This window comes from Poecilia reticulata, linkage group LG12 (genome assembly GCF_000633615.1).
Source record: "Poecilia reticulata strain Guanapo linkage group LG12, Guppy_female_1.0+MT, whole genome shotgun sequence".
Classification (NCBI taxonomy): Eukaryota; Metazoa; Chordata; class Actinopteri; order Cyprinodontiformes; family Poeciliidae; genus Poecilia; species Poecilia reticulata.
Window position 1 is genome coordinate 12,471,421 of NC_024342.1, and position 18,355 is coordinate 12,489,775.

Below are 18,355 nucleotides of genomic sequence, written 5' to 3' on the forward strand. Positions count from 1 at the left end.
CACACACACACACACACACACACACACACACACACACACACACACACACACACACGCGCGCACGCGCGCACGCACGCACGCACGTTATAAAGCCGCTGACAGCTCTGCCCTGCCAGCATCTTGGAAGATAAATAACCCGCAGCCAGAGCTCTCATCTTATGCTCTTCTTGTGCACTCATGCAGCGGGACACAAAAGCACATGAGCTGGTGTCTAAGCCTACACCTGTCTATCTTATCTGCACTGCCTACCACCTAGAAACTGCCTTTCCAAGGACACCATGAAAAAAATAGTTCAGTTCAGGCTTTTAAGAAAATCACTTTTGGAAGGCAAAAACAGCCTTTCCACTTTTTGCTTAGACTTAAAGTTGTTAAGTCCTGATCTACCTAAACATCGCTGTTAAAACTGTTATCCTATGATGTGCTCAATTTCCACAATTTCACTTAAATAGCATAATTACTATGGAAACAATCCCCAGCTTGGAAATGTTAGCTTTGTGCCTCCTTATTTATCTTCTGAAAAACGACAAAACGCTACCAAACAATCTCAGCAGTGCGCTTATGCAGCGACGACGCACTCTTAGAAAGTAATTTGCTTCGGAAAACTAAAGCAGCTGATTAACTGTTATTTTTGCAGTAGAGTCACCAAATCCTGTAAAGTTTAGCTTAGAGCAAAATATGCTGCAAAATATTAAGCTTTTTGATAACTTAGCAAATGATGATTCAAAGAGAAGGTATGGCAAGTAAAACGATGAAGTGCCAGAAAATAGTAAATCTAAAGGTGTTGGTGATGACTAAGTGCAAATGCCAAAGCTAAGTGCTTTGGCATTTCATGCAATGCCAAAGCATTGCATGAAATTCTCCATCAGCAATCTGTGAAAGTTTGAGTGCAGTTTATACTGTAGGGCTTCACAGAACAGGAAAACTATATCCGAGAACCTCTTTAGAAAATGTCAAATATCCATTGTTTTTGCGGATAAAGTTCAGCCCTAAGATCTACGTCTCTCATCAAAAAGAAATTATCAACCCTGCCAGTAAGCTTGAAGCTCTCAACGAGACGGGCCTATGATTAAAATTTAAACAGTGTTCCACTGAAAATCTTTTATTTCCTCCTTCAGATTCTTGAAATTTGCTTTTCACTCAGCTGGCACTTTGATATTTCCACCAGCGAGGACGGGACCGGGGTTGGCCAACGGATCAAAAGTTCACAAGATCTCTGCACATCCAAAACAGACGGAGATTGCCAAAAAAAAAAAAAAAAAAAAACTAGAAGTGTGCTAATCAAAACAAAAAGCAGAATATAGAATCAGCAACGCCGCTGACGCATTTGAGGAGCTTCAGCTATCTAAGAGGATGGTAAAAACACAAAACAGGCCCTACTGCTAGCAGTGGGAGGACAGGAAGGAGGAAGCATTTTAAAGAGCAAGCGCTGTTGGTGGTATATGAGCAGGTCTGTGTGAGCAGCAGGATCAGTGGAGGTAGGTTGATAACATTCTCCACTCAGCTGAGGTAATAATAGCGTTCTGCGATAGGCCTTCAATCATCTGAGTACATGGTGGTAACACGCTAGCACTCAACAGGTGAAGGCTGTACTATAAAGAAATGCATTCAAAATAAAACTCATACGTGTGTGTGAGGGATAAATGTTGAAATTGTGCCCTAAACATTCGTTTCCCGTTACAAAATAAACAGGAAAAATTTGGAGTTTACATAATTTCTGCAGTGGTTGGCCAGGAAATAAACTAATCAGTTAAACATCACACTTTTAGAGTTGCTTCAAAGTAAAGTTATTCTTTATTTGCAACCAACAATTTTAGGATATTCTAATGTTATACCAAGTAAAAATATCACAATAAAACAAGATGTGACATGCAATCCAACAGCACAAAACACTTTCGCTTTTACATGCCCATAAAAGAAATTCACTTTTATTTAGCTTCTGATTCACAGACTTCAGACAAAATTTGGAATAAAGATTCACTAAATTTTGTAGAAGTGTTTTGAATAGAACATTATACTACCAATTCATAAGCTACCTTATATTATCTGACGAATTAGTCAGGCCATCTGTTCCAGAAGCCAAAGAACTGGAACTAATTACAATAGTGACGGGAAGTACTGCATTAGAGTCTACAGCATGACGATCAGTGTCTTTCTCGCATAGAAATATTTCAAAACAGTCAATTTTCTCTTAGTGAGGGAAAAGTGTTGCAGCCTTCTTATGGGCTGATTGGCAGTTGCGAACAATATGTCAGAAAAAGCGCTACATGACTGTCACACAAAGGTAGAAAATAATTTTCTCACTTTCTATAGCTTCTCAGTAAAATGACTATGAATAGAATGATTTTTTCCCCATTTTAAAACTTTTAATGTAACTTTATAAAATCCTTGATAAGCCTGTACTCCAGCAGTATTAAAACTTATATTCAGCATGAGCCACTTTATCTTTATTTTCTAGTTTAATTAAACAATGGTGCTTACCAGACTAAATTGTCTTTGTACATATGGTAAAGGAAGAAGTTAGATAAACCTTCTCTGTAAACGCCAAGTTTCAGCCATGTGTTCCTCAGATTTCTGTCTTCCCAGTATTTTCCATTTCTTCATTTTAGCTATTTTTTAATGGATTTCAGGTTATATTAGGGTATCCAGTTCTGTTTCTGGTTTTATTTTCTTTAACAATGTCATACTTTACAAAAAAGCACCCTTTAATAGGTAGGCTTTATGGTTGATTTTAAGATGGTGAACTGGTCAGGTCCTACTGCAGCCAATCCTTCTCAAACCATGACTCATGAGGTTCTTTTCCTCAAATGCCGGATCTGAACGTCATTAAAGCCTTTTACCAGATAATCTTCTTTCTGAAAGTTTCACACAGCTTCCCATCTCACCATGGTTTTCACTCACTTCAAATCTGGAACATCTTCAATCATCCCCCATGAGTTACACTGATTACAAGTGGTAGGTAGAGGAGGCACGCAGCTTGCAGCTGAGTAGATATGCTACACATGAGCAAGTATAAAAATGGCTACCAGAAACCAATTATCTCTGCTTTGCTGTCAAAATGAACTCCGCTCCAAAGCATCAAAACTGGTCAAACATGTGATACAAACCATTTACCCAACAAACTGACATGAGTAAACTTAGCTGAGTTTAGATGGTATTACTCCTCTGCTCTGCACAAAGTCGCCTCTCCGCTTCACCGCACCTAATTCCAATAAATGAACCTGCCTGTTATCAGGTTCTGCAGAAGCCTACTAAAAACACATTTATTTGAATTAGCTGTGATTAAGGACTTAAATATAAGGGCAGACAGCTATCCGATTAGTCACCTGAGCATAAAGTATCCAATCAGTTTCTCGACTCCCCAAATGCTACATTTCATCACCTGAACTGGGTTTGTTTGTGCAGGAAAGCCAAAAAGACGGAAATTGAACATTAAGTGGCTCTCCATGTTTACAGCAAAGCTTCATTATAATCAATCGTTCGAATCTTGGAATGCTCTGTCGTGGCTGTGATGATTACTACTGGAGTGCTTATGAGGATTTGTATGTGTCTGAATGGATTGTCTCAGAGTGCCAATTTGACCGTAACTTGTTAAGGTGCCAAAACAAATCCTGTTAGGCTCCGTAGAGCAGCTACTTTTAACTTGCAGCTCCAAGTCTGAGTGTGAATCAAGTCAAGTTTAACTGTACAACACATTTCAGCAACAGGCAGTACAAAATGCTTTACATCATGAAAAGATATGCTCTTATATGTTTTGCATGCCCAGATTTTGGGCCTGATCCTAGTTTATAGATGTAAAAACTGAAGCTGTGTGCCGATCGTAGATTGTTCCTCTGTAGGTCCAAAGATAATAACTTCAGTTTTGTTTTTGTTTGCATTTGTTTGTTCTCAGCATTCAGTTCATGGATTAATTCAGAGTCACCCGGTAGAGCTGTGTGTCAACCAAGTAGTTATGGTGATGACTACTTTCTTGCTATATAACCTGAAATAGTGGGAGCATGTAGATATTGAATAAGTGGGGATTGAACCTCGAGGTACCCCATATCCGTTTGCTCCGGTGAGAAGTTGCCAATAAAAACAAAGAAATTTCCGTTTTCTTTTTATGCAAGTTTTGAACCAACTGAGTACTGGACCAGAGAGTCCTACTCAGATCTCCAATAGTATGTCATGGTCAACCGTGTCGAATTACAGAAATACTGTAAAGCTTTCTGTACTGCAACAAACGAAGGTGGTAAAGGCTGTTCCGATCCAATTTCAGTATCTGTCCAGCTCCTGATGTCATATCAAGCTGAAGCCACTGATTCATCCACCACTCCAGACTCCATTCTCCTATGCGTGCTTTGGCCTATATTTCTCTTGAAGTTTAAGCATTGTTGTACACTCAGGCATTAAAAAATACACAGTATTCTCATGCAAAACAGATGTTTTAAATAGATAGAACAGATATATTCATGTGATATCCCAGGTTGCTTAAAGTTTAGAGATACAGGCGGACGTTATCTCGCTGTCGGCAAACAGTCCATTGCACAACCTGGCCTTTTTGAATCAGATATAAGAAGGTCATGTTGTGCATATTTTAGCATTAAGAGGGAAACAACACCTATTTTTTATATTTTGAGAGTGCTGAAAGTTGCGTTGGACTGTTGTAGCTGAGGCAGAAACTCTGTTCTGCTACACTTGCTGCTCTACAGGGGACATGAAGGAGCTTTAGGAAACAACAGGATGGCTAACTGGATCACAGAATGATTCTTCTGCTGCAGTTTCTCCAAACTTACTTCTGGCATTGTAATGGCCCCGTGTTACAAACAGGAAAATGATCCCAGAATGGCTTCAGGTTTTCTGTGTATTACTATTAGTTTGCTATTATTTAGATTGCCTAGCAAATGTTCATGAGACGCCATCTCAAACAAATGTGTAGGAGCTGGAGAAGATCTACTTTTCTGTAATCTAAGGATCATTGATGCAGCTGTGACCACTCCATTTCCCCCAGCCCCCATCCCTTGCCCTTATAATGAACAAATTATTTAAGTTAAACATTTGCCCATTTGGAGTCTTAGTCTTTAAAATGAATAAAATCAGTGGCATGCATATGCTTTCAAACTTTATTGCTTTAAAGCACAGTGAAATAACTACATTTTATCAGAGTTGCACTTACTTGCTATTGATGTTCATGATGCTGCAGTTTCTCCAAGCTGTTTTCTTTTCTTTAGATACGTTTCTCCCAGCAGGAGTTTCTGCAGGAGCTTCAACATGATGCTCTAATATGAGTCAGAGGAGTGACTCTGGTGTTCTGGTAACACACCACCTTTCACAAATTTTCTGAGATTTTTTTCCCCCCCCATCAGTGGTTATGACATTTTGGGATTGGTCTGATTTCTTTGATGAAATAAAAATACTGTAGTCAGCCTAAAATATAGCTTAGTTATATTAAACATGGCTGACAAAATCACAGACAGTACACCAAAAAACTGTGTTCTACCATCTAGTTAGTAGCAGCAGAAAATATAATTTTGGGCTGCACAACTTCACTGATACTTGCTGAAAATTGCCACATTGATTGCAGTTACAGGGGACCTCTGCCTGTTTGCGAATTCAATCATTTGTAGATTTTTCTGTGGCAATCAACTCCCAACTATTTGCAGAAAAATTACATATTTTTTCGTAGATGAAATCTAAAATACCCAAAAGAAAATTAATCTAGGAAAGCTGAAATATTTTGCAGCAATGCTACCTGACACGCTATTGGGTGGCATTTACAAAGCAGCAAAATCAGAGGCGCTTCTCATTTTCCTTAGAGCTGATTGGCCGAGATAAAAAAAAAACAACAACAAAAAAAACTGATTTTCTTGACTGTTCATATTAGTGTACATTAGGGTATAAAAGCAGACATGTGTTTTTAGAGGTGCTCTCAGTATTTGCACATTGATACTACTCTAATATTACACAATTTATTTGCAACTCAGACAGACTTAATCATAATTGTTCCTTCTCCATTCAAAAATTTTCAACAAACACCTGTTTGCTCCAGGTATTTGTTTTTCTTAATATTTTACAGTGCTGCTCTTTAGTTAGCAGGAAGGTCGATCCCTCTGATTAGCCACTGAAACCCCGCTCTTACACTCATTCTGATCTACTGTAATTACTAATGTAGTCAAAAGTGTCAGATCTCCTAGAAACATCCACATTACTTCAGTAAACCAAGTCAACATGCCCAGAAAATCATTAAAGGCATAATTCAGATGCAAAGGTGATGAATTCAGTTATCAAGCATTCACGAGAAAGCAATGCAAAACTGAAACAACACGTATTAGTCCAGCTTGGTGAAAGAACGTAATAAATATATTTTCAACATAAACGTCTTATTTCTTTAACACTCGTAATTAATCTAATACTTTTACCCGCAAAGTATAACTCGGTAAATCTCTCCTCTCAGCTCCACTGCGGTTTAAATTAGCGGTACCTTCCCAGAACGCAGCGTGGATTAAACAGACCAGGCAGGAAAACATATTGCACGATGTCTTTGCGGGGCAATTAAAGAGCAGCGCAAATGAAGATTGTACAGGAGAGGTCGCTTCACTGTCTGTCTGGGGACAGTTTTTATTTTCTGGATATGGCTGCCATAATGTACTCACGCTCCATTAAATTCAAGCAATTGGAAATGATCTCATGAGTGTGTCTCCTGCATCTCAGAAGGTTTTCATATTGCACGGTTTTCCCCGGAGGCGTCACCTCCCCGACAGGGCGCGCGGACCCATCGCAGCAAGGAGATGCTGTCTCACAAATGGATATGAAGGCAATATGATGAACACGAGCTGCAGCTGAGCACCATCCGAATCACTCAAGGGCCCATAATTAGAGAACAAAGCCTCTTCTGGGCTTCTGTGGCATTTATTTGACAGCCACCAAGAGTAAAGGGTAAAACGCTCCCTTTGGGTCCCGGATTGGCCCTGCAGTTGTCTTAGCCACTATAAAACTCAGCGAGCCTCACTTCAGTGTCCAATAAACTAGAGTGATCTTTTAAAAGAAAAGTCAGAATCTGATCGCCGAGCTGAAACTGAGCTATGTCTTGCTTGAAAAAGACTGGAGTTTAACTTTTTCCACTTGAGTTTGGTTGATTTAAACGCCGCTTCAGAAAATGTTTGATAATGTAAAGAGATTACACCCAAGAGACACCAATGAGGATCCACTGGGGGATCCTAAAATTGTTTGGATAATGATCTCTGCTGAGTGGAGCCTCGTTGTCACTCTGCCGTCAAGATAAGACGAGAAGACCAGACTAACAGGAATTTATACTTCTCTCAACTTGGAAAGCAATGATGTGGAGGACTAGAGGGACTTCGCCAACTAAAGCCAGAAGCCACTAAAACCAGAGAGCACTCTGCTTTTCCTTCCACCCATTCATCCAGGGAACTAATCAGTCATAAGCCAGACGTGTTGCTGTAAAGCAGCAGAACTAAACCCAAGGCTCAGGGCTCCCTGCAGATGCTGAAGTCACAAGACGATAACACAAAGCTTCTCTCCAAAGGTCGGCATACTTGTGGTGTACCTAGAATTTCATTTTGCGAACCCAGATTTACCTCGTGCCCTCAAGTCTAACCCCGGGATTTTTTCTGCTTCACGGCTCATCAGTAGCAAATCGAAGGCAGACCACTTCAACTACTCGATTAAGTTAACTCCGTTCGGCAAGAAACCCGTTTTAAATCTGCTTCTTTTCGAGATTTGTACTTGGAACTCATATTTAGGAAGTGAAGGCGCATTAGCAAAATATGCATGGTTCTGTATTTGGACACATGAAGATGTCCGCTGCAACTTACGACGAAGAATTGTTAATTCCACTGCAAACAAATAAAATCTATTGAAGATGAAGATTAGTTTGGACCAATCAGATTCTATACTACTGGGAATGAGTCGTCTGTTGAGCATCTTGCAACTGGTGCAATTTCAATAAAAGTAAATCCAAAATTTATTAAAAAGAAGAGGTGCACCAGTTGCAGTTTCTGACTGATCACCGATATTTATTAAAAAGCCTGGCCTGCTGATTTCAAATTTGGACATTACCAACTTTTTTTGGCTGAAAAATCTCTAAAGATATAAACAATGTCACTAAATTGGCAACAGTGAAATGACTAGTGTAAACTGTGCATGTGCAGATTTGACCTGGTGATCTGTCAGTCTCTCTCTGGGGGTGGGTGATATGGATTTAGAGTTACATAATGATAGTTTGTGGTACTATTGTGATAATGATACAAATAATGACAAAACACTATTTATTCCTTCATTTTTAGATAACTGTATGTCTGTGAATGCATGGCATGGCATTTATAGAGGCACAAGCTTGAATATTGCTCTTGAAAAACATTCCTATATGAAATAGGCTTCATCAGGATTTTACTTAAAGAAGTGAGACTTACAAAAGTAAGTGCAATTAATTCTATTTTCAAATTTACTTACTTTAAGATCGTGGAACAAAGTAGAAAAAATAATAAAAATAAAATTTTCAATAGAAGATTCTTAACATAATTAATTTCAATTTAATCAGGACAACAGCAAATAAAAATTCTTATGACGATACAATAAAGTATCAGCTGATATCCCAAAATTAAGGAATATGGGACTGTTGCCAAAACTGCCCCACTGTTGCCAACTTAGCAACTTCCTTGCTATATTTAGCAACTTTTAAGACAAAAAAACCCCCAGAAAAACCTGTGTCAGACAAAATCAGAATTGGCAGGTTAGGTTTCTTTAAAGATCAGTAATCAGCCAGAAAATTGGTGCACCCCTAATAGGCATGCAACATGACAAAACTTGTCTAAAGGGGGGAAAAAAAGACATCAGAAAAAGCTTATTTTTCCATGGCTCTGGCCGTGACTCTGACAGGTTTTTGTGTGCTGTGATGAATCATTTTTGTTCAGCATGAGTGCTAATTTATTCAGAAAAAAGTTGTGTCTCCATCTATTCATTTAAATGACTGACAGCCAAGAAAGGACACCAATGCCTGCTGGTGAGCGCTCAGATTATTTAAAACAGGCTCACAGCTGTCATACCAGCATTTGTTTCTCTTGAAAAAAAAAAGAAAAACACTAGCCGACTGGCTTTGTAACCCTAATGACCGTCCAAAAATGCAGTTGCATAGATGACAGTGATGAGCTCGTTACGGCTTTACGGTCCCTCTGTGCGCGCACTTTGACTCTTACCTTGCGGCCGTCGCTCGCGTGGCAGTTGACGTTGAGCGGCGTAAGCAGGGCCATTAGCTTCTCCTCGTTTCCACTCCTGAAAATGTGCACAAACCAAGGCAACACATTAAGTAGAAATACAACCACCGCCACAGAGGTTTAGTAAAGAAGCAAGACTGGAAGAAAAACATCGGAGGAAAACGTTATCAGAAGCTTGAGACTGAAGAGACCCAGGGAAATATTCGGGGGATGATTTGAAGGCACTCTGTCATGTCGAAAAGCCCCTGAGTATTTTGGCCTGACTAAAGGGATTTGATGTTGATCTATGTTTTTGGTTTTTAAGGTCACTGCTCTGGAACTCGATTGGCCGTGGGGAGATGCGGCCAGGACAAGTGGAGTCATGCCTCATCCCCCAGACAGTCTTGAAGGAAGAAGGTTTCAACATGTTAAGGGGGAAAAAAAGTAGTGCAGCCTTATTATCCCATAACCATCTACTATCGTCTGTCTTCTCCATTTCTCTTTGCTTCAATAATTCTGATTACAACCACCAGCCAAATTGACATTTATATCCTCCTCTCCTCTCGCATCTTTTTTCTAACACTGGCTGCCTTCCTTCTCCCTTTTCAATCAAATCTACCTCCCATCTCTCTTGCCCTTTTGCACCTCTTTCTTACTCTACCTCTTTTGATCTGCTCCCTCAATCTCTTTTCACAGCTTTTCCCTGCTCAACCTTGCTTCATATCCCAACACCTTCCCAGTGTGACTGCAGAATTAAAAGCCAATCACAACTTTAAAGACTAGGAACCTCAGAAATCTCATTTTACATTCTTGCCGTCTCACAACTTTTACGGAAGGCCCCATAAAAAGTCCTGACTTTTGTTGAAAGTCAGGACTTTCAACAAAACCTCTTTCACCCTGATATTTCTAACAATCTCTAATGCTCTTAATTTTTATGATTCTAGTTTGTTGTGAAAACTGTTCATTTGGAAGTACTCCATGTCAAATAATGCTCTTGAACTAAATGTATTCTGCCAGTTTAGAACTCAGAAAGCTTTTGAAATGATTGTATTCTTGTGTACATTTCCCTTTCAAATATTACCTGATGGTAATACGTAATGCACTTGTGTTTTCTATCTCCTTAAAAACCAAAAAGGTTTCAAAACAAAGAACAGATCTTAATTTGGTCTTCATCGAGGAATGTGCCACAAACACAATTCTCTCCTGGAGACACCAAAATGTTTAATTTTTGGGAGTTTGGAAAGGTGAAGAAAGAGTCAAAAACGTCAAATGCTTTTGCTTCAATCAGATTAGATCAGTATGTTTAAGATTCACTTAAATATAATTACTCTAACTGAAGTGCTTGTGGGCAGCTTGCGTTTTCTTTAAAATATTCCCAAAGAAAAATAAGCAAGATTTCTCTTTTCTGTTGCTCACGACGCGGTTTGGAAGTTCAAGGGAAACAACTGAGACATTCAGAGGTCAGTTTTAGGAGAGGAACAGCACACTGGTCTGAGAGTGATGTTTTCAGCTCAATGATAGTTGATTGTAGAAATATATTTGTAGATTTGGGAACTTTATTTTGGACCAAAGTAAGGGTCCATATTATCATTGCTGATAGACATATGGTGGCTGACTTGGAGGTCATTCCTCTTTGCTTTCACTCAAAACCCCTTCTTTAAACTCTGTTCCAAATTACTGATATGGGACTTTACAGACTACTCCAATCAAGCACCCCAATCAATTGTTACGCAATCCTAGCACATTTTAGAAATAATAAAACAAGCATGTTCATATTTGATGCATCTATGCAGCAACTACAAGATAAAACTTTTGGTGATGTTCTTGAGCTCAGTCTGTTCAGTCTCTACAAAATGAGCTAAGCTTCTTACCTCTGACTTTCATCTTATTAAAGTCTTTCAAACACCTAAGCTCTTACTTAATGACTTGAAAAAATAAAAAAATGAAAAGCAGGCTTTTACTTTACACCTAGATGTGATTATGCAGTTACTCAAACTTGAAAATATCACTAATTCTTTTGATATTAAAATCTAATGCTGCAGGAAAATCTTTTTTGTCATAAGATTACCACTTTTCTGTCTTCCTTTACTACGTACTGTACTACAGTCCAACCTATTTTAGTTGAAACTGCATCAAGAAACCCGCTGGCGACAGAAATGTTTAACTTGACCAGCCCTGACAGGTGACAAGTTGGTTGAAAACTCAAAATTCAAATAATTTCCTGACCAGTGAATACGCCAAAAATATGTTCTAACATGTCCAACAAACTGCGACATATTTGGTTTGGAAGCTGGAACTGAAGGAAGGAAAAAGCTTGTTTCAGTATCAGAGAGAGAAAGTAGGTAGGGAAGATGAAGGAGGAAGGAGTACAAACTGAAGGTATGGAAAGAAAAATAAAGGTACAAGAAAAGGAGGAAGAACAGATACAAAGAGGGAAAAAAATATAGAGGAAAAGGGAAAATGGATGGGAAAACAGGAAGGAAGGAATACAAATTGAAGATACAATGGACCAAAAAAGAACAACAAAAGGAAGAAAGGATGCAAGGAATGAAATAAGATAGGACATATTCAGACAAAGAAAATGCTAAATTCAAATTCCATACTTTTCCAGACTGCACAAAAACCTGCATTAGCTTTCTAATCCATACAACATTTTTCCTCCTAGCAGTGCACGGGGCCACAGGGTTCCTTCCATGCCATGCATAACTTTGCACAAACACAAACAAAAGCCCTAAATAGATACATACACTTGACGAACATGTACATTCTGCAGGCCAAACGTGGGAGTGAACTGACTGAGCATGACCCTATAATAAAAGAGGAAGTTCCTCATAATGACAGGGTGATAAGGCAGTCACGGGCTCAGCTGGGAGACGACCATTCTGGATTTACACATAAACAGCCCTCTGACCCCCAATACACCGGGGGTACGTCCATTCTAAACCAGATGCTTCCTTATATGTGTGTGTATTGAGCTTGAAGAGATGGAGGGAAAAGAGGGTGAGGGGGGGGTTCTGTTGAGGCATCAAGCTCTCCACCACCCACACACAATCCCAAATCGAGAGCTACTTCACTTCCAAATTGGAGAGCCTGGCAAAAAATGAAAAAAAGAAAAAAAAAAAAAAACACACGCAGCCTACATGAACTGCCTGCAACCATAACATGCCTCGAAAATGAACAAGTGTCGCTGGCCCACAAGCACCAGGCTCTCTGGATCTGAAAATACAGAACTGGTATGGGAGCTGAGTGTGTGTAAGTGTGTGTGCATGCAATGAGGTGGAGAAAAAAATATAATCAAACAAGAGAAAAAGGACAAGACGGATTAAAGAGGGATGAAGATTAGGATAAAAACAAGGTTGGAAGATTTATGGATGAAAAAAGAAAAAAAAAACGAGCAAAAGAAAACAAATATTAGCATGACTAAAAAAGGAGGAGAAAACAAAGATGAAATAAAGTATTAAAAAAAACATATTAAAAGGCTTGAAAGGAGGATAAGAGAGGAGAGAAATGAAAACAAAGAGCATGCAGAGAGTCTGGTACTCACCTTGCCGCCTCCAGCAGCTCATCCTTCTTGTATTCACCTAAATGGTTACAGAAGATCATGGTGTCAGACAGTTTCCCGGTAATGCACATCAGCCACACTGAGACACACATGATTGAGCAAACAGAACCACCATGAACAAAAGCACATGCAATCTATGGGGGGGGAGACACCATCTTTCCTATTTCTATTTAAACCCCCCCACTCCGGTTCTCCGTCTCTGCCATTCTCACTCAGTGCGCACCCCTCTGGCTACGATGCGTTGCCGGCAGCGACCACAGCACGTTCATTGTTTGGGCGACGAGCGGCGGACCGGCAGGCGCGCTGCCTCCTTGAGTCCGTATGTCCGTCCGTCCCTCCCGTCTTTAAAGCGTCGCTGTGGGGAGTCTTGGCCGCTGCTCATGCTGCGTCCCATTGTCCCCGGCTCTCAGTCATCCGTCTTCCCAGTCTCCCTACGTCCGACTACCTTTGTTATTTGGGGGGAGGGGGGGGTTTCTCTCCAGTGGACTCTGGGGGCGCAGTTATCATTTTTTTAAAGAAGGGAGATAAACAAACCCCTCCCCCTCATCTCCCTCGCCCTGACTCCCTCTCCATCTCCTGCCTCCCTGCTGCTACAGTCACAACATTTACACCTTCCCATGCGTCTCTGCTGCCAGGGACAAGAGAGGGGGAGACATGAGCCTCATCCACAAAGGATCTTTTTTATTCAGCGATTTATGAAAACAATAATAATCAGACAGAAAATGGAAGAATTTTTTTCCTAATTATTATATCAATAGAATAAAAAGGAAAAATGTCCCTTTGTCGAATTGTATTCTCTCTTTTGATTAGTTAGAAACTGCTTGTGTAAAAAGGCAAGTTAAACAAAATAGCAACATTAATTGAACTATTTCTTTAAAAAGCTGCTAAAACAGGAAAGAAAGACATTTCCTTAAGCACTATGGTCAAATTGCTTTCTTGTCAACTTATGTCAAGGTATGGGCCCGCAATTATCATATCATTTACCATTTATCATTTATCGTGACGCAGTACTTTGATTTATTGTTGTCTCCATAAACTTCTACTTGATATAAAATTTTTAAAAACTGACATTATCAGAAATGTTATTTTTACAATTTCTGCACTATTTGTTCCATGAGAGCATCAATAAAAATCAGTATGATTATATTTCACTTATTTGAGTAAGTGGAGTCATGAAGAAGCCCGTTTCAAGTGTGAATGTTTTTCTCTTGCGCTATTTTGTGTTTGTGGGCTGTGAATACTATGCCATGCATTCACATAGATTGAGTTAAGTAAAAAAGAATAAATAGTTTTCTGTAATCATAACTTTTATTATCACAATAGTACCATAAAATATTGCGTTAAAATTTTCAATTAATATCGCTCACCCCTGTGTCAAAATTAACCCAACGTATACAAACTAAACTCAACTGACTCCTACCCATCATGAAACTCTGCTATTTAGTAACACTGACGTTTCTTATTCAGGTACAATGACAATGGGGAAAAAAGGTGGAACAAACCATCACCATCAGTTTTTCAGCAGTGATGAGGAGCTTCAATTACTGCTTAAGTTATTTATTTTTACTTGTGCAAATAAATAAAATTTAAAAAAAAATATATATATATATATATACATATATATACTGCTCAAAAAAATAAAGGGAACACTTCAGTGTTCACTTAAATGTTAAAGTGTTACCTTTATTTTTTTTGAGCAGTGTATATAAAATAACACAATACACGACTTTACATGTGAATTCTCATTGAGTTAAACGTCAAGATTAAAAGTTCATTAGTTACTAAACTATTAACTATTTACACATTGATTTATTTAATTGCGACACATTTGAACTTCCATAGATTTTTCTGCTCATAATTTTGAAATCTATTCAGTACTATGACTGGAGACAGTACGGACTGCTTCAATGTGTCGGGGTGGACAAATTTTCTGATATCTTGACTTTTTCTCATCGTTATTAAAACTCTGATTTATTGTGATGACAAACTGTAGAGTATGATGTTTGCAGATCATGAAAGCAATGTATTGCTCGGATTTTTTAAAATATTTTTTCCTATTTGGTTTCATAAAGCAATAATAAACAATATCTTTAAAAATATACTCAAATTGAGAATATTTTGAGTTGTCTGACAATAAAAATGCAATATTTAACGTATCTGGTGGATGTTTTATTTCTTTCCCTGTGAGGCAGTGACTGTAGTAAAATGAAACCACAACCAGGCCATTATCAAAAAAAGACTGCATATAGTTTTTAAACATAACTTTTTAGCACAACTTTTATTGTTCTCAAAATAAACGTTGTTGCTTTAAGGCACCTCCCCCCACACCACAGCTGCATGCACACAGACTTGGCAGATGTTACACCGGATGCCCTTCTTGGTGCAACCCCCTTGATTTTCCCCAGAAAAAATCAGATTAAAACCGGAAATCTTCGAGGCAGCGGCCACCTGCTCCGCCACCCGAGCTCCGATGCCCCCGTTATCACAATAAATACCACCTGTTACCATATATTCTCCTGAAATGTAGTTGGTATTTCTGTGCACATCTGCTGTTTCGTGATAAAAGAAACTAAACATATACAGCACTGGTTTTTCTTTCAAATTGAAATATTTAACTACGATGCAACTTATTAACCATAGCAGAATACTAATGCTACCAAAGAAAATGACTAATTTTGCTCAGATTTGGTCTCATGTACTCCAGACGGGGTCAAAAAGTGATAGCGACGATGCAAAGCTTTCCGATTTCACACCTATTAAAACTACCACTGCTATTTTCTACTAAAAATTAACAAGAGGGTATTTCTAAATCCAGAGCTGTTCAAGTCTCAGGAAGAGTCATAAAAAAGAAATTAGAAATAGAATCAAAAACTCAAAGGGTGAGGACAAGGTGCTATGGTATGCTGGAGCTAAATGAAAGGAGGATAGAGAGGATGGGTTTATTACGAGAAGCAGACGGAGGGGTGGAGATGTGTGACGACCGAAGAAGAGAGGAGAGGTTACCAGCGAGGGAAAAAAGTGGGGTAGGAGGATGGAACAAAGGATTACAGATGAAAGAGAGAAGGGATGATTAGGGATCTGGAAGCTGACATGCATGGATTTGACACAGTATAATTGGTGTAACAGAAGCTGGAGCTGAACAGGGAGAGACAGAGGAAAGTGGGAGAGAAGAGGGGGGAGGAACAGACGGAACAAGAAAAAGGTCAAGACACTAAATTTGACTTCTAAGCCATTTTTAAGCTGAGAGGTTCAATTTCCCATAAGTAAACCGACAGCCTTTGAATCAAGTTGGATTGCATTTGTTATGCAAATCATTATCCACCTCACCGTCAGAGATGTTTTTTGGGGTGGGGGGTTTTCTGGCACAAAACGATTGTATTTAACTTTTCTACATAATCGTATATTCACTGCCACAATTTTATTGTCAATCAAATTGCAGTGGAAATAAAACTACAGCCTTGGAATCCAACTCCAAGGCTTGCAAATTCAGAAAAAATACAAAAAAATAATACAAATAAATAAAACCAATAGAAATTCACCTGCATTGTGTGCTTTTATGTGGTCAGCAGGGGGAAAACCTTGTTGGAAAACAGATTTTTTTGTCCTTACAATAATTACAATTCTCTATTTGTCACCTGAGTAAATATTTTTTTAAGTTTATGTATTGGTTTCACACCTGATTTTTAAAAAGCTGGTGACTCTCTATTACAAGAATTCCTTCAAAAATATTCATAATTTTTTTTTTAAATCTATTACACCAACTTTTCAACTCGAGTCTCAAGAAATTACGTTCTGCATTCCGATTAGAAGAAAGTATTCATATTTTTTAGAGATACTCAAAGAAGTTATTTTACCATAGATGCAAGTTTTATCAATAAATGTTAGACAGCTCTAGAAACGGTCCTTTGTGTTGTTAACGTTAGTATTTTGTGGTGCTGCAGTCATTTCTTCATTTCTAGTCGTATCATACACCCACTAAACAGCAAAGAGGGGCTTGGACAGATATGCTGTTGCCATCTTGCACTTTAGTCCTTCCCCGTAGACATGGATGAAGAGGAAAGTGGGCTTATAACTGAAAACCAGACACTGTGCCATCAAGTCCCCCCACCCTTTCTGATTTGCTTAACATTTTATCTTTGAATAAAGCAAAAAAGGAAGAAAAATTATATTATTCAAAGTTGGTGAGACTCTGGAATGCTAACATGGAGGCAGGTTAAAAAGGCAAATTAAATATGTTTCATGACACTACAAGGGTAAAAGAAAAAAAAGAAGCAGTGAACGATGTTAGGCTCTTGCTTCTTTAAAACCAGATTGTGTGATAAGAGCCTCTGAGTCACAAGTCATAAACCGCATGCTAATTTAATGATATTAATTGAAATTCTAGGTGCATCACATTGAGAAGCAAATCATATGCAAGTGTTTGGTGTTGCATAACATGTAAAGCTGAATTTTAGGGGATATGGAGGAACATGTTCCAAAGAGGTAAAGTCTGTGCATGAGGCTGACCCCAAACAGAAGACACAAGGACATGTTATAGCCCAGGACAGGTCAGCAACCCTCTGAATGATGATACTGTGTGTGGGCGTGTGCAACTTCCTGTAGACATCAGCAACCATAATTTAAATCCCAGTTCTTGTGTAACGAAGGGCCTGATTGTGCATTTCCATATGTGAATCTGCAAAGGTGAGCTTTTATTTTTCATTATCTTACAGGCAATAAGGGCCTAGTATACAGTGTGTGTGTACAGCAGCTCCACCAGAGCAGATGATGCTCGCTGAGAAACAAGTAACCTCACGGCCCAGCTGTCTGCTTCCTTGGGTTAGTGTGTGTGTGTGGGTGCGCGTGTATGTGTGCGTGTCTAAATCACACATCACTTATTCTACAAGCGGTTTATCTGCTGTTACACAATGACCGGCTCTAAGTCAGGAGATGACCGATGTACTTGGAGCCGCAGCAAGGTCACAAGAGCTGACGTTGTAAGTGGATATGTGTGCAAGCAGACCCTTCAAAGAGAAGGAGGGAGGAAGAATAAATGGGAGGTGGACTGAAATTTGTGAAAGACTGTTGTTTCAGCACTCCTCTCTTACATCATGTGATTAATTGCTTCACAAAAGTGCACCAAGGAGAGCTGCTCTGGATTAATAATGTGTTTTCTGGTCACCACCTCCCAACCTTCTCATTTGAATGTAGATGCTGGCCGCCACTAAAAACCACCGTTGTGGGATTTATCTGAGTACAGCAGCTAAATCTCCTGAGAGAAACCTTTCGTTCCGTGCATCCAGAAGGTAGCCAGCGTGCGTTTGCTGGGTTTCCCGTTTTTTATTTCCGAATAAACATTTCAAGGACTCAATACCTCTGTGGAAGCTTTAGTAAAGAATCATCAAACATTTCTTGGTCTCTCTCTGGTATTATGTACAGCTGGTTGTTATAAGATCTTTGTAGACTGGTGTGGGAGCCATGTGATTTGATAAATGCACACTTTAACATAGCACAGCAGGTGTAGATATGTTCAAAGCCAACCAAAGGTGCTGTTTTGGAGAAGAATCTCTGGAAAGTTACAGCGCATTAGCAGTCAGATGCACCAACGTCTAATGTTTGTGCAGCT

General features: G+C 39.1%; 1 protein-coding gene across 1 annotated transcript in view; it reads right to left on the minus strand.

The window, feature by feature from the left end:
• The window catches only part of tnksa (tankyrase, TRF1-interacting ankyrin-related ADP-ribose polymerase a), a 76,217-nt gene that overhangs the window by 31,096 nt on the left and 26,766 nt on the right, over positions 1-18,355 (minus strand). The window contains exons 5-6 of the mRNA XM_008423895.2: positions 12,733-12,769; positions 9,192-9,267 (exon numbers count right to left, since the gene is read on the minus strand). Of these exons, the coding sequence (XP_008422117.1) occupies positions 9,192-9,267; positions 12,733-12,769 (113 nt within the window). The remainder of the gene's footprint in view (positions 1-9,191; positions 9,268-12,732; positions 12,770-18,355) is intronic.